Raw genomic sequence first — 22,592 nt, 5'->3', positions numbered from 1 at the left:
TGTGCCAAGGCCAAACCTGGAAGGACTGCTATATGTAAAAGAAGTCACAGTTGAGAAGGTAACATTATAAACCTATAAAAATAAGGTTTTACTGCTGCTGACTAGCTGGGACATGCAGAACATATGTTGCAGGGAACATAGCATGATTTTATTAGCAAACACAAAGCCATTCATGCCGAGTGGCCCAAATGGGGTGGGTTGAATTAAGAGAACAATAGCAGTTCATCAGATGGCCCTTTCTTTCACATATGTGTTCAACTTACTGTGCTAGCAAATACTTAAAGTGACTTGGAAATACATTTTCATTCAAAGAGACTCACGTTATTAACACGTTAGACTGAAATCAAAATAATTCAGAAAGTAACCTATTCCCAATGCATTAAATGACTAACTGTAAACCATTAGCACTCAGGCAACCTCCTCATTTTGGAAACTTTGCGACCAAGGGACTATTTGCCTGATTTAGCCCAAGCCAGCACTTTGCAGCTCTCCTGAGACTGAATGGGTTGGTTTTTCAGCAGTGAAGACAGTGAGTGCTGGATCACTGCCCAAGTGAGTGGGCCACAGGAGAACTGTGCAGCCCTCGAGTTGTCCAGGGGAAGATGTGCTCAGGCTCAAAGCAATCTGAAAGGTAACAACCCATCCTGCTGCATCAGAGGCTGATGCTAACCACATTTCCAATTTGATCATGGATTCCAGTTCCCCAAATAAGAAAGCAATAGACACCAAAGAGGAGAAGTGGAAACTGCTGCTTGGGGAAGCTTGCCATGACTTGCTGGCTGGAAGTGTGCTGGGACCAAATCCTGCTGTACCAGGCTGGGGCTGAGCACACCAAGGCAGCCTGCAGGGAGAGCAAGGCTGGCTGCTGGAACTGCCTGCTGGCCCATCTGCCCCCTCCCAGCTTCCTCTCCAGTATGCACAGTATTTGTACTGCTCACTCACCCCAGGGTGGGAGGGATGAGAAGGGCTGGGACAAGCCTGGAGATGGGCTTGGGAAGGACAGACTTCAGAAGTGACAGCAGGCTCTGGTTCTGAGTGTCCTGCGATGGGCACTCCTGCAGTGACAAGCATCTAGAGTTGCCCCAGTCTTATTTTATGCCCATTTTAAAGACTTTTTGCAAAAAAAAGAGGTAGGTGACTAGAGATGCTGCTGGTTTAAGAACAACCTGCATACTTAAATTACAGACTTGCCACAGGACACCATACAAATGATAAGGCAGTATGCCCTGGCTCAACCTTTGTCAAAGAATTCCTAATCTTCTCTGAGATTAGATTTTTGTTCTTCTTAACTGCCAGCTAGACTGCAGGGGGCCAGGCCCACAAACACAAATTAATTACATCAGCTGTAATTCACACCTCTGGATGTGTTTAAGCGCTTTTTCATAAGGAAGTTGGGGGGAAAAAATCTAATAGTGTATCACACTGAATTATAGATTTCTGTTGTGGAAGGAGCATAACATGTGTTAAGGTTAGGGTTTGTACCCCAACAGGTGAATTCAAGCAGTCACAGTTTATTTCAGTACAGGAATGTGTCCATCAACTTGCAGAGTTCAACCAGACACCTCTAAGATCTGCAACAACAGCAATAAAGCCTTAAAGGGAGCGCAGCTCATCATCATCGGTGTGTAGCCCAGTTCTGTCCCTGTCACATACAAGGGCTCAGAGACACAGGAGCTTCCCAGCCACTTTTGAGGGATGTTCCTGCCCACCATTCAATTACACCAAAGCAAAGTTGAAACATTACCAAGGAAGATGCTGCTCCTCAAGGGCTGGAAAATCCCCCACCCTAACACAAGTCCCAGCGTTTCCCCTTCTCAGCTGAACGCGCAGGGGCCTCCAAACACCAGCACTGTGCAAACAACACAGAAGTGTTTTGGCTGTGGCAACCTTTGCAGTATGACCTTGAGGTGAGGAACACAGGGCTGCTGGTGAGTCTTGGAGAGCCAGCTTGGCGTCCCACTGCACCCAGAGGTGACAGACCTGTGTGTAGGGCAAGGCCAGGTAAGTCATTCCTACTGCCTAGCACCCCACAGGGACACTGGGAAAGCCATGGTCAATCTTACATTGGTGCAGGAGGTAGTCAGATGGTGAGAAGTGCAGAAGTGCTTCAGCCACACCAACACCTTTCCTTTGGGTTTTCCCATCTCCTTTCCCAAGGCATGGCTGGCTGTTAAATGTGAGGAACCACATCCATGAAGCCCACAGCTTTCAAGAGAACTTTGCCTATAAACCAAAACCTTAAAGGTTATGGATGTGAAGGACCATATCCTCTTAACGTCCCAGGTCTTCATGATTGCAGTGCTTGGCCCATGCCATTCCTGAGTTGGTACTGTGCCCCGAGCAAGAGAGGGTTAGTTACAACAGGCACCAAGAGCCTCAAACTTCACTTTGAGCTATTAAATGGAAGTGCCACACACTTCAGGACCTCAGGCCATACTGCCCTTATAATTCACCAGAAAGAAACTGCAGAGTGGCTTGGTTTGCTCAGAGAATTCCCCACTGGACAAGGTGATGGCTGAGCAAGGAGGAGACCCAGCCATGCCTGAGCAGTCCAGGTTAGTCCTGCCTAACCCACACTGTGGCAACATCCAAAGGGAAAACAACATCCTTCTGTCCTCTCCCCAATTCCTTCCTGCTCCTCTATCCTGGGGACTACAGACAGAGAAAACCACCAGCAGCCCAGCGATGGATGGGCAAAACTTTGATGAGTATCAGATGATCAGCACCCGGAGGCTGATGGGGAAATAGTGGCTCCAAGCTCATCCTGCTGGAATGGCACGTTAGAAATGCCCTGGCTTTCTGCTTCCCAGCAAACAGGGTGGCAGGGGCAGGATGGGGTAGGGGAGCACAGGTTTTAGGCATTTTTTTAGTACAGTATTCCTACAGCAAATACATGCCGCACAAGAACAACTTCCAATCCAATTAGAAAATGAAAAAAACCAAACAAACACTAAGGACTAATTGCTTAAGATAAAAACACCTTATCTCCCAAATGATTTCCCTGACCTTCTGATGCATGGCAGTTCTCCTCTGCATAAAAACGTGAACTATTTACTTAGGGTGGGATTTTCATGAGGGCCTGTACGTGTGTCAAGGCAAGGTCAGTAAGGAGAGAAAATTTCTTTTTGTTTTAATTTTTTTTTTTAAGGCCAACAGCTACTGCTTGGAAAAGCTAGCAAGGAAACGTCTAGGCCCTCAGATAACCCTCTTGGTCTACAAGAGAAGTCAGAAACTGAAAGTCAAACACAGGCTGAGAGCAAATGTTCCAAGTTAAATACGTTAATCAATTAGATAATTGGAGTGAAAATCCTGCTCAGTGCCCCTAAAAAGGCCAGGAGACATTAGTGAGGGGAGACATCACAAAACTGCAGAGAAGACAACTGTCCTCCATGGACATAACTAATGTTATGTGGTGGTGAAGCACTAAGACACGTCAGAAAAGAAATATTCTTTCTTCAATTTGGCACTTTTACAACCAAGTAGAGAAATGCAGCTTCCAGGCTTAACATCAGAGGCATCTCCTGGGCCTCCATGACAATCAGAGCTGCTCCTTCCTGCTTATCCTCCAGAAATAAAGTTTGCAACAGCCAGGTGGGTCCCCGTGCTCTGCTTCCTTCAGACCTTCCAAAAGCGAGCTGCTTTTGGCAGAGGGGTTTGTTTGGGATGGCAAAGCCCTCTGGGTGTGCAGGGACCCTGCAGCACCAAGCCTGAGCAGGACAGTGACCACCTCTCCTAACAGACCTGCCTGTGGACCATGACAGCTACAACAACGCCACGGTGCTGATGCAAACCCAAACTTCCTTTGCATAGCCTGGAAAGAATCCCAGCAATTTCAACGACAGGGCAGACTCCCTGCCTGGCATCTCCCATGGATTTTCAGCACAGCTCCTTGAGGCTGCCAAATGCCACCTCCATACAGTGCAGTGAGTTATTCCAAACATTTTCAGCCCTGTGTTGTTGTGTGCTGAGGTAGAGCTGGGCGTGAAGAAAGCATTCATTGAGTTAACTCTGTTTTACTCGGCAAGTGGAACAAATTTCATCACCCCCTACAAGTCCATTCTGTTTTCTATTTATACCACAGCCATTTGGTGCAGGACTCAGGAGCAGCAGGAACAGGTGATGTAATGCACTGTACAAACAGCATTCTGTTCATACAGTGGGAAAATAAAGTGCATTCTCTTGGTTTCTTTGATCACACTTAAAACAATCAGATTAGAAGGCACAGATAACCCAATACATGCTGGAGATGAAAGGACTCTGGAGAAATAAATCACCCAAAGTTAGATATTAAGCAAGATTTCTCTCTCAACAATCAACTTATCTGCAGAGAGAGGAGGAATGACCATGTGGTTTCAAAATCCTGCCAGGCATTTTATTTATTTTTATAATACCATAAAGCTACTCCACCCACTTTTTCAGAATGAACGTTGCATTACACAACACATCAAAGGGACTTTATGGCCTAAATTAAGCAATAAAATAGTTGAGATTGTGCGTTATGCTGAAAATTGGCCTGCTCCTGGTGCCTGGGAGATGGGAGGTGAACACCACATGTTCAGAGCACCTGAAGAAAGCTTGGGGCAGTATGGCCTGAGGTCTTGAAGTGTGTGGCACTTGCATTTAATAGCCCAAAGTGAAGTTTGAGGCTCTTGGTGCCTGTTGTAACCCTCTCTTGCTCAGGGCACAGTACCAACTCAGGAATGGCATGGGCCAGCACTGCAAGCATGAAGACCTGGGACATTAAGAGGATATGGTCCTTCACATCCATAACCTTTAAGGTTTGGTTTATAGGCAAAGTTCTCTTGAAAGCTGTGGGCTTCATGGATGTGGTTCCTCACATTTAACAGCCAGCCATGCCTTGGGAAAGGAGATGGGAAAACCCAAAGGAAAGGTGTTGGTGTGGCTGAAGCACTTCTGCACTTCTCACCATCTGGCTACCTCCTGCCTCTCCCACCTTGATCAAAATGTCAAAAAAATTTGAAATAATTAAAGCCCCTCTTAAAATATTTTCTGGCTCATGTGCATTTTGAATTAAAAAATAACCAGAAGCTGGGATACATAAGAGTGGTGTCTTGGTGCTAAGGGTTTATTTTCCAGGTCTGCTTCACTGCCCTTACAAAAGAGAGGTGAGAAATGAGAGGATATCAAGAGAGGAGAAAGTTGGCAGATCCCATCACTCCAGAGCGGAGAAGGGACTAGGCAGAGTTTCCATTAGAACAGCTTGGGAGGCACAAGAAAAGTCAACTTGCAAGGACACATGAGCTGGTAGGTCCCACACAGCCCAGTGCATGTGTGTCCTTCCCTTCCTGTTCCCAAAACAGGTTTGAAAAAAAAAAAGGGGGGGGGGGGGGAGAGAGGTTTAATTAGTTTGGGCCCTATCATGATTTTCTGCGGCCTGACTCATAGCGTTTGATCTCCCAAGGCTGGCGAGCGGTGTTTGAGCCTGCCCTCAGAGCCCTTGGTGCTCCAGCCAAGCACCAACAATGACTAGACAGACTTGAGGGCCACTCCTTCCATCTATCAATAGAGTCACTGTTGGGCAAGCTGACTCACTGCTTTCCCTGAGAACTGTTCGGCACTGGATCACCATCAAAAGAGCAAAACTAAAATTAAATAATTCTCTGTTTGCAGACAGTTAATTTAGCAAGAAGATGGATTTTATTTTAAGGTTTTGTTTTCAGGAGGCTCCTCCAAAGAAAGCTTGTGCTGCTGCTTTTGCATGGCAGAATTGGCCAGGAGCTCCTGGAGGGCACACTCAAGTGGCTTTCACTTTTCAGTCATGCTCTAAAGGCACAGTGAGGAGGATACTGAAACCCACAGACTGCCTGTAAGAAAAGCACACATACAGAAAAGCTCTGGGAACCCCAGGTAGAGAAGAAGAGCGGTTCATAAACCAGCCTGCCTTGGCACAGCACCTTCCAGGCTTGAAGTGGGCAATGAGAGGGCTTCTAATTTTCCTCTGTGTCTCTGCAACCCCTTACACAGAACATAGAGCCCCAGCCTGGATGTGTCAGTCAATGTTACGTTTCCTTGCGCCGCTCCCCAGTGCTGCACTGGGTCAACACAGCCAAGCCCAGGTGGAGATAAAGGAGAGGTGAACATACCTGGTTCTATTCCTGCTGTAAAACACAAAACCCACCCAGAACTTCAAAGAATTTCCCAGTAAGTTCCCAGACTCATTTAAGTTCAATTAAGTAATAACGTTTAATGTCCCTGCCAGGAGAGATGCAGCTTGGGAAGATGACGACAACAAAAGCCTGAGCATGACTGTGCATGGCACAGAGCCAGTGAGACAAGAGTTTAGACCTGTGTGACATATCCCCCAACCCCAGGTTACCCCAGGATCCAAGACGTTCCCACACAAGCCCTCATCCTAGAGGAATGCTGCCACAGGTGGGTCAAGGGCAGCCAAGCAGCAATGGGACACGAGGACCAACTCCCCGAGCAGAGATGTCCGACTGGGATCAGGCATGCCTTTAGTCTGCAGCAGACCAAGGTTCCGTACAACCCTATTCTCTACATCCAGGTACCATCACATACCAACAAGGATTGGGATTCTCTGTCTCTATCAGCTTCCTTCAGGCTGCTAAGCCTTAATTAACTGACTTCTCTAAGGTATTCATGAACATCAGCAAGCTCTGCAATTTATTCTAATTAACTGCATTTAAGAAATTAATTCTAAATCAGTCCATTTCTCCTGAAACTTCATGCAATATGACTGAATAAAGAGATGCCACTACCATGCTAAGAAGACAGCAGCTCTCTGAAGACAGTTTTAGGAAAGTACAAGCCAGACTTCTGCACAACAATAATAAAGATGGTATGTAAGGTTTCCAGGTTCTTTGAAGGACTCCAGGACTTTACAGGAGAGACCAGTCCCATACCAAACAGGTCACCTGATGCAATTAGAAGTTGTGGTGGAGTCCCCAAACTTATCTCAATCAGACACTCTTGATTTCCTGTTTGCGGCATTGACAAATAAAAAGCTCTACATTACAGGTAATTACATTTCACAGAGAACAACAATTAAGAAATAGCCAATTACATTTTACAAGCGCAGGATAATCAAAAGCTTCCTCAAATATCTAGAGTTGCAATAAGTACTTAGAAATGGCAACTCCCAACAAATTGCAGGTAATTTAGAGCAATTTACACAGATGACATATTTCCCTATCTGTGCTCAAAACCTGCAAACTTGGTTCTGAAAAATACTGCAGGAATTCTCGGAATGCAGCACTGCTGATTTCTAAAAATAGTTCATTACCTATTTCTACCCTCACTGGCCTCAAAGGTGAGATGTAGGACTCTGGTCACCACAGTGTAAAGATAAACTAACTACCAGAACACATTTTGGCTCATTTAAAGAATGGGAGGATGATAATATGCATAGCAAATCTCAACAACATTAAAAAATATCTATTCCTTTTATTTGTGTTATTTGAAAAATATGCTTGATTTTAATAGTGCATAACTTGATTTAAGCCTTATAGTTTTTAAAGGAACTGTCATGTCCTTTATTTTTAACCCAGTACTGTGGCTTGCACACAGTCAAGGCAGGAGAATCAGGATCAAACAGCAAATTAAAAACCATTAAATGATGGAAAGGAAACATGCCTTTTTCATTTATAGCTTTTTAGACAGGAGATCTAAAAGCATCCCAAGAGGAACTGAGGAGGAGAGACAGATAAGGATGCAACCTAATGTAGATATGCTGATAGAATACAGCGATTTCATCCCTCACTTTCAATGCATATTTTTTTTGGGGGGGGGATTGTTTTCCTAGCTCATATGGGTTGTTGGAACTGGAATTTTACCTCAGAGCATGGATCTTGTATTGTATTTCAAGATTCTCTGCAGTGATGGCTCCCTGTCTCCTGGCCACCAACTCAGCTGCTATGGCCATTACTTAACCACAGGAGCATATGAATTTCTGCAGGGCTCGTTGCTGCATAAAAACTGTTGGAAGTCTCTCACAATTTCCTTGGCAGTCAATTAAGGAGTAAAATCACAAAGGTATTCGTTGGAAAGCAGCTTTGGAGGAGCAGAGTAGTCTAACCTCCAGTCTGAAGTGGGACTACTGTCTGTATCAGGTAAGGTAACCACTGCTGATGTTCTTACTGAGAACATGAGTATTTTGAGAAATCCTGTGAGAGAGGTAAAACTCTGATTGGCTATGGCCAGATTCTGAAACAGCTCTTTGTGATCTTGGGAAGAGCAAGGAGGAAAGATTAAGTCAAGGAAAGGCATCACTGTGTTTGAAAGAGCCTGGGACAGGCAGCAGCCTGACACAAATATAAACCATGGCTGCAGCGTCAGCTGGAGAGGGGGCTTGGTGCACAAGGGTCCCCTGCATCAAAGGCAGACCTCAGGAACTCCTAGGGAAGGCATGAAGGGGTCGACAGCTTAATACAAAGTTTAGATCTGCAACACAAACAGGAGACCCTAAAAGAAGGAGAAAGTAATTCTCAAACTCTACCTCTACCTCTACCATAACGACATTGGCAACAATGTGGTTAGAAAGAGATCCCTCAGCCGTTCTGCTGAACTGTTTTCCTTGTCCTCTGTGCCAAAGGCAGAGCAACTCCACGTTCTACGCCCTGTTCACACTCAGCTATTGCTCAGGACTGAATACACTCCTCTTTGACAAACCTCCCTATTTTATAAGTCAGTAACTACACTGGTTAGATGAATTCAGATGCTTGCTCATACAGCCCCAATTTTGTCTCCTTGGCATATCAATGTGCATTCATTAAATTAAAAAATAACTATTTTAAAAATTCAAATTTTAAATGAACCAGATTTTTCTTCCCTGCTAATTGCCTTCTGTGGCTCAGCAACGTTTTTGTGGACAATGGGTCTCCTGCCACTACTGTCCCACCTGGAACGAGGTTTGGCTCCAGTCCCACCCTCTTTCTTCAGCTCAAGCTTCTAGGATTTCAAAAGCTGGGAAGTGAGAGGATGATGCCACTCTGTACCACCCGAGGCAACATACTACACCCGAGTCCACAGCCCAAGATGGGCTACCTGGGAGGGTTTCTGACACTGCTGGTGCCAAGCCACAGGCAGCAATTAACAAAGGAAAAGAGTTGCTCGTAGCTTGACTGCTGGCAGTGTGGTTGATGGCCCTGGACAGAAGAATCTACACCAGGTGAGAAACACAGCAATCTGTGGAGCTGACTCAGGGCGTCACCATCAGCAACCAAAACCCAAGTGACCTTGCTGAGGCCAAGCAACTGCTGCCTCTCAAGCGTATCCTACTGCTGGGAAGGCAAATCCAGTGAGCTGCAGAATGCATCTACCCCTCTTAGCACGTGGAATAGCTCTGGGCAGGCACTGGAGGACTGCAGGGCCAGCACCCTCACAGTAAAACCAGTGGGATATCAGCTTGTTCTCCAGGAGCTCCAACCAGTGCTGGAGCAGTCAGGTGGGGAGTGCCCAAGTCAGTGATATTTGGAAAGAATAGTCAGGTCTTGAGGAAAGGGGCTCCAGCATTGCATTTCAAAATGAAAACAGACCAAGGTGGGGCCGGCTAACCATTCTGCCTAGGCTGCTGCAGGAGATTAAAAGCCTCCTTGAGCTCTTGACTAAAGCTGCAGCTACTGGCAGCAGGCTTTGGCAGGAGAGGGGCTAGAACAAGCACTGGAGTCTCTGCCTTCCTTAAACTTAGCAGAATGATGGAGCAGTGAGGCTCGACTGGTGATCTGTCCCAGGGACTAGTGAAGTGTCCCTAGGACCAGGGGTGCCCTGCTGATCTCTGGAGCAGAGACACAACTCGAGATGCCCATCATGGAGACCCTTCCCCTCCTGTGCCAGCTCTGCTGCGGTGGAGCAGCGCCCGTGCCGCACCTCCGGCAGGAGGAGAGCGCACCCTGAACCTGATGAAACTGCAAGGCGTTGGTTGCTCGGCAGTGCCACCCACTGCGGTGCCAGCTGCCCTCCCGGCCACGCGGGCACGGGCCCTGCCCTGCTGGATGTTATCTGGGCCGGTGAGCCGGGCAGAGTGCTGGCTTAGCACAAAAACAACAACAACAACCCCCAGCTGCTTTCAGTTCAGTGCAGCATACTTCCGACTTCTTGGCAATCACCGAGAGAGAAGCATGTGACAAATATCCCTCTACCCAACAGCACGGGGCTGAAAATAAAAATTGCAGAAAACTCCAGCACCTGCAATGACATTATCAGAGGAAAATCATCATGACTTCCAGCACCTCTGAAACGAGACTGCTGCATCTGAGAGAGAGATTATCCAATGGAATTGCCTCCCTCTCCCCCAGACCCCAGCAATTCACACAACAGATACTGCTGGAAGAATGTAGAGAGGAAAGCAGATGCAGCTTGGCTGTTGTGGCTGTGGGCACACAAAGCTGCTCTCCCACCACCCCTCCGCTAGTACATCAGCGTGTTTGTGCCATCCAGCCTTTGCCATCACCTAAACCTACAGATAACAAATCTACAACTAACATTAGAATGGTGGGAGCCTTGTCTCTCTGCCCATCCTAGTGCCAGCCACTGCTACAACAGATTCCACCTCATCAGTGAAAAGCCTGGAGACAGCAAAGCCAGCAGAGACAAAGGTGTGCTGAGTTTACCTCTGAAGGGATTTAGATCTGGAGCACTCAACATGGACAAACTGCTGAGACAGGCATTTACTCAGGTGTATAAACATCACGGGCAGCAAACGCCAGCCTTGCAAGAATTCTCCTCCAAAGCTTAAGAATAAATTCAACATGTTTTTAAATAATTATGGATGAATCACTTGAAAAAACTTCCTACATTTTATCTTCAGCTGCTGACACTGATCGTGCAGCTGTTTTGTTTATAATGTAATTACACATTCCCACCTACTTGCACTCTCAGTGTGCAGCAGAGTACCTCGGGTAGCAGAAAACCTGAAGGCTGACATTTCTTTCTGGCCTTTGGAAGTGACAGAACAGTTAGCACAACACTTAATTTATTTGAGGTGGAGGGCGGGGGGGTAGGGGGGATAAAGAGAGGCCGCAAGTTAATTTCCCTTAGAAGCCCGATGGTCCCCACCCAGAAACCTGCGCACAAAAGAATACTGCCTTTAAACTGGTAGGTTAGGTCTGAGACCAGAACGAAGGTTTGTCAACCATGACATGCTCCAGCTTGTTTAACAGTCGACCGGAGGGTTGAAAAGTCTAATAAAACCAAAAGGCCTTCCATAACAAAGCTACTGCCACTTAAGGAGAACATTCACACCCATTCAGCAGGGCTTTTTCAAACATGCAGAGGTTTTTGGAGCCTCCAAAGCGGGCAAAGAACACCAAAACAGAGCAGCTAGAAACTGAAGTTGGAAAAAAAGTGAGCAATAAGGAACACACTAGGAACACTGAGTAACTAACCACGGGAAGAGATAACAAAAATGCTGCATGACCTCCCTCCCATCACTTGGATGCCTTTCTAAAATAGACACTTCAGCCTGACCACAAGTTATTGTGCAAGGATCACTGGGTGAAGCTGCATGACCTGTTATCTCCAGGATTACCAAAGGAAAGTTTTTCCCATGCCCATTTGGAAAGCTTCTCCTCTTCAGAAAGAGGAAGGTTTATATGGATCAGTTTTGCAGGCTCTGCCAGCCCTGGCTGTGGAAGGCCCGCAGCCAATGCTTGGGGGCAGTGGGATACTCTGCCTTCCTAAATTCTCCAGCTGAGCTGATTTCCCCAGCCGGCAGCACTCAAACCCCCCGAGTCACAAACTTCACTGCATATATCCAGAGGGGAAAATCAGCACGGCTGTTTTACAACGTGACAAATCCTTTGCTGTAGTGACACATCCACACATCCTTTGCTGCCCATTTCCATCTCGTTTTGCCAGCATTGGTCTGTCTTAAAAGCTCAAGGAGCCTTTACAAAGTAGCTTTTCCCAAGAGAGGAAAGCCAAGTTCCACTGAATGTGCAGATGTTCAGAGACACACGAAATCTCAGTATTTCCACAACAAAGTAGGCAGCTTTTCTGTCACTGCTTTTCCTGGTAGAGTCATGGACCAAGCAACAAAGGACTTGTGGTGATGGTGTTCGTTCAGCACCAGATGAGCAGGAGACACATGCTGCACACCTGAGGCTGCCAGCCTACCCAACAGCTTCTGTCTGTGGCTTTGCTCAAGAAGGAACACTTTTCATTTCCTAAGAAATAAATGTTACAACAGTCACATGGACTGAATTAAAAGTACAAAGACCATACCTCTTAGCCAGAGAGCCCAAATTTTATGAAAAAAATTTAAAAGTACATGCCCTTAGAAATCCAATCTGAGCAGGGCCATAAGGAGGTAAGAAGGTTCCAAGGTCATGTTTCACAATCTTTGAAGCAGGAATGAAGCCGATGTCCAATGGAGACATTTCGTGCTGCCATCTGTAGAGAGCTTCCTTTTCTCCAGCACACTGCAAATGTTACAGTGCAAGAACTTGCTGTCTTTGCTCAGGCAGTCTTTATTTGTACACAATAAGAGCCTTGTGCAGGAGATCAAGGCTGTATTTCATCGATTTGACACGATGGTTAACCTGTGAACTTTGCCCCTGCTAATAGAATAATTTCTATTTGTTGATTCCTCTTTTGGGATCCTCGAGGGTAACAGCAGCTTCATCCCAGTTCTCATTTGCATGTCTAGTGCCAAATGGTTTTACAGCTCTTACTTCTGTGGAGCAAAGCCAGGACAAAATTGATCAAATGCAGTAACTACAGCTGGATCCTGAGTCCCCACGCCTCCCTCCATGGATCCTACCTGTATTTCCTGGGAGCTCTCCAGTGACTTGGCTCTGATTCACACTTTGCTTGTGAAACCTTAGAGAGGTGATAGAATCATGGAATGGTTTGGGTTGGAAAGAACCTTAAAGCTCATCTTGTTCCACCTCCTGCCATGGGCAGGGACACCTTCCACTATGCCAGGTTGCTCCAAGCCCTGTCCAACTTGGCCTTGGACACTTCCAGGGATGGGGCAGCCACAGCTTGTCTGGTCCTTGGCTATCCAAGCAATCAATCCCACAGTGGTCCCAAAGCAACAGCCTGGACCAGGCTGGCAGCAGTGGCAGAACAAGGAAGCTCCTCTTCCAGATAAACCTCTCCCAGTCCAAGAGGCTGACTGCCAGATAAGAAAACAACCAAAATTTATGACCGAAAAGGGCAAATCTGTTAAACACTGCAGACATGGTTTTCCAGCAGACCTAACCCAACCTAAACATGGAGTGCTGGAAAAAAGGCAATCCCACCTGCCCAGTCATACTGCTCTTCTCATGCCAGCAGCAGCATTCCTCTAAACACATGGAGGACAGGAAACTGAACCTCCAGAAAAGAAAGAAAACGAAGATGGAGAGAGGGAGAGGACTGACTCTCTGGTCTACAACAGGACAAGGAATATGTGGGGGTGGGAAGGATGAAGGATAACACCCAGTAGTTTCTGGTGATTAGCTCTGGAGGTAGATCCAGGGGCTGTGCTGCTAACCAATAGGTCTCACTCAGTATTTCAAAGAGGTTTTTTCCTCTAGCTGTAGCTTTGCCTCCCTCCGCTGCTTATCATCAGGATAGATGAAAGCTCTTCATCTATTAGCGATTTAGATCAGATGAAGACCTTCAAAAAACTGCTACTTTGAGGGCAGGTTGTATCTTGGGAGCCAGGGGACCAAGAAATTCCAGGTTTTACCACAAAAGTGTACTCTGGAGTCTTCAAAGGTAAAATCCAATTTCCATGTGGGTTTTATAGAATTTGGATTATCTGACTTAAAACTGCAACGGTTCTACTTAAATTCATTACTGGCTTACAACAGTGAGGGATCCAGACCAGGGCTGTGAGGAACGATGGTTTTGCTTTTACACACAAGCATGACCTGCAACAATTTAATTTCTGAGTGTGACTTCAGGCAAAGCAGCTCACTCTGGTACACAGGAGGGGAACAAGATGTGTGTCTCCAGAAGAGTCAGAGCTTTCCTGATGTTCCCTGAGCTGGGCATTCAGGGCTGCACCAGTGAAGGAAGGGGCAGCTTTGCACCTGATGAGCGGAGATGGATATTGCAGTCCCTCAGAGGAATTCAAACCTGAGCCATGTGTGTACTGCAAACAAGGAATAAAATGAGCCTTTTCACAAACCAAGCACCTCAAACCAAGCTGACTGCTGTGGGAATGTGTATTTCCAGGAGCATGACCTTTGTAGAGTCCAAAGCTGCACTTCCAAGTGAAGCAGGCATTAATTAACTAATTTATAGCATTAGGATACATGGTGTCAGACATACTTTGTATTTGATAAGTTCAAAAGTATAGCTTTCATCTGGCATTGTTCCACTTCCAAATCATCTCTACTAACCCTGCAGCAGAGCTCCAACATCCCATTGCCATGGAAAAGGTGGATAAAGTGGCACCAAGGACAATCAGCCTCACCCACGCTGGGGTGGCACAACAGAGGCTGCTCCAAGCTGCCAGGCCAGGCTGAGCAAACCCCTGCTCTCAACCAAGTGTCACATCTTTTCAGAGAGATGCTCAGAATTATATTCACCAGCAATTTGACTTTTTAATCATTTCAATTACTGTGACTAAAACCCTTCAATCGGAACAAAACCAGGGAAAAATAACCCCTCTCCTTCTGAAGCAGCCTGCCTAGCTTAACAGACCATACCAAATTGTGAAGGTTTTTGCTTTTGTGGTCTTCACATATTTCATTTAATGCAGATAATTAACCTCAGTTTCTAATTTCAAATCCTCCACATAAGGAAGCAAAGTGACTGAATACATTCACTGACAGATGGAAAATTAAAATATTACTACAGCTTCTGCATGGCTCAAAAGACAGGGCCTTGCAAAAGATCTTTCTTCTTTTATTTGACTGATTAACTGTAATTTGCTTAATGGATTTAAGGATGAGCCTAATAATCCAATGATATATCCAGGAACCGATTTAGGATATCAGCACCTCTGTTCTGAATTTTTTTTTTAAACATAGCAATTTTCTGCGTTACACACAGTCACTTCTATAACCAGATTTTTCCACCAATTGTAACAAAACCAGGTCCATGATTTATTGGACCTGGTGGTGACTGCATGACTGGCCTTGCACCAGGCAGCCACAATGCTATAACTTCTTGGAGCACCTGCTGAAGCCCCAAATCTAGGGATGACCCAAGACCATAACATGTTCCAGCAGCCACTAACCCAGCCCAGCAGACAGCCTGGATTTTCTGGGAAGGTGGGAAGCCAACTGCTCAAACCTTAAATGGGGCCAGCGTGTGTTCCCCCAGCACCCCCACACCACTTTCAGTCCCTTTTCCACCAAGAAAGTCTGCCCTAACAGGATTTCACAGTCTGTCTCAATAGTTAATAAATCCAGAATCTAACAGACTATTAAAGGAAAACATCCAAGAGGCAGTAATTTTTAAAACATCCAATGGCAACTAATTATTCAAGGGATTAGTCCATTATAGTAACAACAAAGAAACCCTTAAAACATAAAGCCAAGTTGAACGGCAGATCAAAACCAAGGTGTTCTCACCCCGTGGCCACCTCCTGGGTGCACTTCTCAGCATCCTGGCATTGGTTCAGCTCCCACTCAACCTTTTAACGTCCCATTCTTTCTGAAACCAGGCAGAACTCAAACCAGTCTTCTCAAAATATAGAATTTCATGATCTGTGCCATCATTGTAAGCACACAACAAAACAGGACCATCACCAGGACTGGACCAGGCAGGCCACAGCTCTGTCTAACCCAGCTAGGAGGCCCTCCAAGGACAAAGATTCCCACCCCTCAAGCTCCCAAGATTTTTTTCACCACATGCAACCTGAATCTCCCCAGGACCAAAAAGGAGGACATAACTTCCCTCTTGGGCTTTTAAGAGAAAATATTCTGTAACCCAAATAAAATTCAATCAGAACAAAACAAGGCTTTGTTTGCTGGAGGAGGGAAGAAAACACTACTCATTTATCAAATTAGAGTGCTAAAAGCTTAACTACCTGTCTTTAAAAAGAAGCCAAAGCACTGATCTATAACCAAACACAAACACACCACTTCTTCATCTTGATTTGTGTGGAGGCAAAGCTATGGGCACAAAAGGTATTCTTCTTCAAATAAAATCTATTTTAAAACTTGGCAACCACTAGCATAAATACTTTACACTGCTAATGTAATGTAAGCATTTCCATGCAGAAGTTTCATCAGCTTAACAACATATTTTAAAAAGTTGGCATTAACTTCTGTGCAAAAACACCATCAGTCTCTGTCCTGTATATCTTAGAGTGCTTCAGCCACTAAATTACCACTTAGAGCTCTTAGCACCAGACCCCCTCCCTGTTGGATTCACTGATTTCTCTCAAGAACAATGCAGAACCCAAACTATTCTTCTGCAACTTATTTTCTTTAAAACTGGAAATAGCCACTGCTCTACAAGGATTCCAAACAGGGCTGTACTGATTACAAATGATACTGTGGGCCCAGTAATTTTAATTCAAGACAAGCATTCCCAACTTTATATATGGGTTCAGTAGCTGATTTTTTCCTGCAAACAAGCTCCCATGAAGCTCCAACAGCCTAAGTCCAAGAGGCATGTGCTGCCTCTCCAGGTAAAAGAAGCATCAGTAAGAGGGTAACACATCTTTAAATTTTCTAAATATGACTTCTCCTGCACCAGTGTTTGATTTTGCATCCTCAGTTTTCCAACCAGTCAGTACAATTAACACCAATTCCTTCAACACCACACGGTCTTGAGTCAGAGGTGTGCAATTTAATATTTAATTATGAACGAAGCTGTCAACCTCAAAATTAGGGCTGCCAGCTAAACTTCAGCCAGCTCCTTCCTGATGCAGCCCCAGCTTCTGACCGCTGGACCGTTTATGCTCCCTAAGCCACAGAGAGATCCTTGCTTTTCCTGAACCAGCCTCTACATGTTAGTTTGTCATTGCATTGTCCCACACCAGAGGTTGTCACATCCCTCTAAAGCTTCTTCAGCTTTTCTCCACTTGCCTCCTCTGCACACGCCGTGGTGAAGTGCTGGCTGTGTGTTTTGGGGAGAGCTGCTCTCCCACGTGTCCGGAGAGGCTGCCAGCGCGTGGGCACAGGCACAAGGACTCTCCTGGTGATTCCTACCAGCCTGGAGAACCACATCACCCACCCTTTTCATTTGAACCACCAACACTTGTGAAACGTGTTGAGCTTAGTCAGCTCAGCACTGCGGAAATTAAAGCTTGGAGCCAACTTCTTTAAAAAAACAAACAACCCCCCGTGTATATCAAATCCCAGGCAGAGAAATCTCTCCATCCATATCCAGCAGCTCCACCACCAACACTCCTCAAAATCCAACAACTGGAGACTTCACCCACCACCACGTGTCCTCTAATCACCATCATCTGGGCTTCCTCTTCAATACTGTACACGTCATGGAAGGGGTCAAAACCCAAAGCAATTGGCAGAACTAATGTAAGTCTCTCAGTGTGCCTGGTTTTCAGGAGAGATGACAGCAGAGCTGCTGGCAGGTAACACCACATGCTATTCTCACTACCCAGCACAGAAGAAAGCAAAGGCAAGGCCTGTGAGAGCACTGCTTTCCAACACTTTGGGAATGGGATGGGAGCCCCTTCCCACACAGAGCTAATCAGAGAGAGCATGAGAAACCCACCCCAGCAAAAGACACGAGCAAACCACCAAGCACCACATTTCCAACTGTTTCAGGGGCTGTGTTTTCCTGGAGCACTCCAAGAGCAGGCTGCAGGCGGTTCTCAGGCACAGGTTTAATTTCTGCTCTCCAGCTCCGAGGAACGCTGTCCCGGCGTGTCGGAAGAAGGTTAATGAACGATTTAGCCGCCCTCACAACCACGTTAGTGTCACTTTCGGAAGCTGCGAGTTAATGCCCGAGATCTTCGGGGGTTGCCCTCTTTGAAGTTCACTGATCCATAACCAATGTCCAATTAATTTGCAGGAGCCTAACGATAATGACTATTGGCCTTTTCCGACGCATACAAAAACACAGTGGGTAACAGCGATGCTTTTGGCTTCAGGGTATTCTCAAATCTTGCCTGCACATTTGCACACCTTCAAAAATATCCAGTGCTAATAATGGGTTGTCTTCTGCCATTTGAGGAATTTTTTACATTTGTTCTCCTGAGAGCAGAGCTACTGCATCAAGATTTATGAACTTTCTGCTGAAAAAAAAAACCTGGAGCTGATTCAAGATGCTCATTTGCTAACAGAGAAATACTTCTACTGCATTTGCTTAGATTCCTCTTTATTTAGGGTTTCCATGGAAGCCAAGGAATAGAAGTTAAATCTTGGGAAGATTAAACAGGCCCTGAGATATAATGCAAAACAGCTTATTTCAACATTCCCCAAAGAAGAGAAATGAGAAATTCTTCCACACATACGCCAAAAAAAAGTGGTTTGTGGAAATTTTCAAAATAAATTGGGACTCAGCTTTTCAAATGCTGCACACAGCCATTGCTTCCTGCTGCAAGCAGCTTCCCCAGCTTCCAGCACACTTCCTCAGGTGAGAAAGTAAATGAACAAGAAGTCCCTAAAAACCAGCTTGTTCAAGACAGCTATTGCTCTACAACATCCAGGAAGAAGGTTAGTTCAACCACAAGGTCTTGCTCAAAGAGGAACAATCATCTCATAAATTAGTATCTGAGCAGTCTTTAGAATTAAAAAATGCAGAGCTTATGCAGCTCACAGCATCTTCCATGGCAATGCTCTGGACATCATAGAAGCTGACAGACCAGCATTTAAAAAATAAAATAAATCCCTTATCTTCAGCTTCTCCAGGCTGAGAAGTGACTCCTGCTCTGGTGAGAAGGGCAAACATTTCCTTGCCTCCCTATGCAACAGGTCAGCAGAGTGTCAGTAGCCACAATGACAGGCTGTTGGACACTACAAATTAATAGCCACACATTTTCTCTGACCTCCATCCTCCAGGTAAAGATTTATTTCACGTTGTTCCAATCTCCTATGAAAATGCCCAGGACTGATGAACTCTACTTCAAAACACTTCTATTTCAGAGCACATTTCTTAAACCATTTTACAACCTGGCACAGATATATTCAGATAATGGGTGAAGTGCACCTTTTCCTTGAAGCTGGAGCTAAACAGCTCAGTGTCACACACAGGATTTACTTACTACCTGGTCTGGAAAGGAAACTAAACAGCTGACCCTCAAGTAAGTTATTTTCAACCTTAACACCATTATTGCTTAAATAAAAAGATACTTAAATCAGAGACTTTTCTAATCCTTCCCTTATGGTGAGCACCCAACTGCTCAGTGGAATGCACTTCAAGGTTTTTATTAATTCCATGGGAAAGTCCCAAGACACTGGGATATTTTTTTTCTGACTCCTGATTAAAGCAGCAGGAGCCCACATGAATTCCCTTTCTTCCCCCTCCCCAAGAGTTTCACATGCAACATCCCCTCCTCAAAATCTGTAAGAAAACAAGAATCAAACCGGGAACATTTTGCCAGCTGAAAGGCGCCGAGACCTTGCATGGGGCGGGATGCGCTTCCAGCTGCCAGCCTAAAGGGACGGCTGAGGGAGATTAAACACAGAAATGCTTTTCATAAGGCAGGAGCCTTTGAAGAGGACAGTTCAGCTACTTCATTTCGTAATCTTCACAAAGCGTCAGATTTTAGCCTAAGCAGGTCTTAAAACAAGGAGATTTTATTTAAAAAAGGGGGGGAAAAAAAGTAGGAATGTGTTCTGGCTGGGTTCTGTTGATTCAGCAAGGGTTAGACACACACATGCTTATTGATCCCAGAGAGCTCCCTGCTAAGTTAATTGTCTGGAATTTTAACTGAGCTCTCAGCGAGTTTCAAAATCCATGTTGGCTGGAAGTGGGTGGGGGACCCAGAAAAAAACAGGCTGCAAAACTGTGACAGTCCTACAGTTAAAAAAACACAGCAATTACTTTCATGAAGGGAAGAGCTTCAGCAGGGCATGGTTTTAACTGGATTTGGGGATTCTGACTCTGACACCGTTAGAATTCAGCGCTGGAAATCGCATATGCAAAGCAGTACCATTATCAGGGAGCACCATCAATGCTGCTCCACTCCTACCCACACCACCAAGTGAGGGTATCTATCTCCTGTGAGCTCCCATTTGTGGCTCATGACAATTTCTACACAGGAAGTGTCACCACCAGCTTACCTGCCCATGTTACAGTACCTGAACACTGACCTTCTGCTGGTGCAGGCTACAGCAAACCTGGCACTGCAGCTTGTCGAGCCACCTGCACATGCATGAGGACTATCCATGGCTTTGCACTGCCCACCAAGCCCCACCTGCCTCCAGAACACCTCCAGCAGCAGTTTCTCCCGGTGAAGAACATGCTGCATGGATGATTTGGCACTATTAGACAGGAACAGCCAAAGAGACCTTTAAAACAACCTGCGATTAGTTTCAAACAAAGCTTTGCGCTCCATCAACCCGCTCGGCGATGCCATCCTGTACCAATGTGGGTGCTCCGCAGCTTTTCCAAGGTTTCCCACATCCCCCATGCCCATGGCAGCTCCCTGACCCACTCCCCACCTACCTGAACTCCCTGCCCTCGCTGTAGCGCCGGGCCGGGGCCGCGCGCTGCGTGGCCGTCTCCAGAAGCAGCTTCTGCGTGAGCCTGCTGGAAGGCGCTGAGTCCCTGCTGGCCTCGGGCTCGGCCTCTTGGTCACACTTCCACTCCTCATCCTCGTTCAGAGTTGGCAGATAACCAGGTAGCCCTTTACCTGTCCCAGACCCCGAGCTCGGATCGCTATAAATTTTTGGACTTTCCCCACCTGTCCTTGTGTATTCCAAATAAATATCCGACTTAAGGAACAAAGGGTAGGTATTGTCTTCTATCATGCACTGAATCTCCGTTTGGGCCTGGTCAAACATGTCAGGGTCAATCTGCAGTTTCATGACACAGTCTTTGATGAAGCTTTTTGTGGCCGGTTTGATCTGCCGGGACACAATGCCATTGTTGTCAAGGATGTATTTTTTGTAAATGGCTTTTGCCAGCTTGAGTCTTTTTTCCTCATTAGACACGCACGGCTCCAGCTTCCTGAAGCCACTGCAGGCAAACCAAAAGTCCAGCAGATCTGCACAGTCCTCCTGTTTCAGGAAAGTCCTGAAGAGGTTGATGCCATCTTGATCATCCAGCAAGGAGTGCAGTGACTCGGCCCACTTCAGGTAGGGTGGAGTTGGCGAAGCACTCCCCTCGGGCTCGTACCCCAAATCCAAATCGGAGCGCCTCGGTGTCGCCGTGGACGTCTCGTTTCTGACCACATCACTTTTACCAGAGTAGAAACCATGGCTAACTGGCCTTGGGTCTGTGGACACGAGCTCCCCCTCCTCACCAGGAACTGGTGGCCTTGGAGCATCTTCAGTGAAGCTTCCTCCGAGGTCCAAGGGGAAGCCCTTCCCCTGGATATTCATTTTTCTGGTCCTTGCTTGCGTGAGAACAATGGGGGATGAGCGCCAATCTCAAATCACCAATATTTGTAGCTCCAAGGTGAACAAGTTTGTTTGGCTGAAACAGATGAGGAAAAAGTAAGCAAGCATCACTGGAAATACACACTCTAAGACAAACTAGTGGTTATTCTCTGCACCTTTACTGTACTAACACCTCTTTTTCAGCAGAATCAATGGCTTGGTAACTTCCAAGAGCACAGTATCGAGCTCAAACCAGGCAAAAGCAAAAAATTACAGTCACAAAATATCCCAAACTTTACATCCAGAATTTGGCATCACTGACACAGCCGACACCATGCTAAAACATCAGCCAATTTCCTAACACCAGTGGTTTATACATGAACCTGGCATGTGGCAGCCCACATCCAAGGGATCCATACCCAGGTACCACAGGGCACATGCCATCTTCTGCACTGCCTACCTGGACAGGATGCATACCAGATCATACTAAGGCAACATGTTTTTATCTGGCTGTGGATCTAGGAAATTCTTATCCTTAAACAGGAATTTAAGGCTTGTGAAAATTATTATTAAAGAACATCCAGTTAGTCCTGAAAGCAGGGCTGCACCTTAATCAAACACAGGTGGCTTTCGTACGCTCAAGTGACATACCAGCGCCACATTCCTCACAAATCTCTGCGTTTCAGAAATACGCCGCGTCGCCTCGTCTAGCTCTAGGGGAATCCAGATGCATCGTTGACCCTAATATTTTGGGCATCTGGACTACATTCTTGCTTCAGATGGGCATGTTAGTACAGGAGCTCAGCTCTAGCGCTGCTTTTTGTAGGCAAGCCGTTGAGAAAAGGTTCATTTACGCTAACAAAATTGCATGCTACGAGCCTGGGAAAATTTCAGGTCATCAAAGGAAGATGAGAAAACCACCTTGACAAGGAAACCTGATCAAGTACGATGTTTTTAAAGAAGAGCAACGAGTCAATATGGAGGATGGAAGGTATGGGGAAGGCAGGGAAGGAAGAAAAGGGCAATCCCTGTGTTGCTACTTCTGCTGCTCAACAAATTAACCTCATCATTTAAAGCGAGTAGCAAAATCCTTGTGTTACAGAACAGCCTCAGCCTCTAAGCCCCAAGTACTGCAGAGCACCAGCAGCCTCACAAATTACTCCTTGCACTGGATTAACTCAATTGCATGTAAAAACACAGCAGGAAAGACAC

At 46.0% G+C, this 22,592-nt stretch overlaps 1 protein-coding gene across 3 annotated transcripts in view; it reads right to left on the bottom strand.

Moving 5' to 3' along the window:
* Positions 1–22,592, bottom strand: part of AXIN1 (axin 1) — a 71,586-nt gene that overhangs the window by 48,026 nt on the left and 968 nt on the right. For all 3 annotated transcript variants that reach the window (XM_084216549.1, XM_084216550.1, XM_084216551.1), the window contains exon 2: positions 20,506–21,477. In XM_084216549.1, coding sequence (XP_084072675.1) covers positions 20,506–21,383 — 878 coding nt within the window. In that variant the 5' untranslated portion in view covers positions 21,384–21,477. The remainder of the gene's footprint in view (positions 1–20,505; positions 21,478–22,592) is intronic.

The sequence above is a fragment of the Fringilla coelebs genome (assembly GCF_963513975.1).
Source record: "Fringilla coelebs genome assembly, chromosome: 16".
In the NCBI taxonomy this organism is placed as follows: Eukaryota; Metazoa; Chordata; class Aves; order Passeriformes; family Fringillidae; genus Fringilla; species Fringilla coelebs.
The sequence above is the reverse complement of the archived record's forward strand: the minus strand, read 5'-3'. Positions and strand labels throughout refer to the sequence as shown.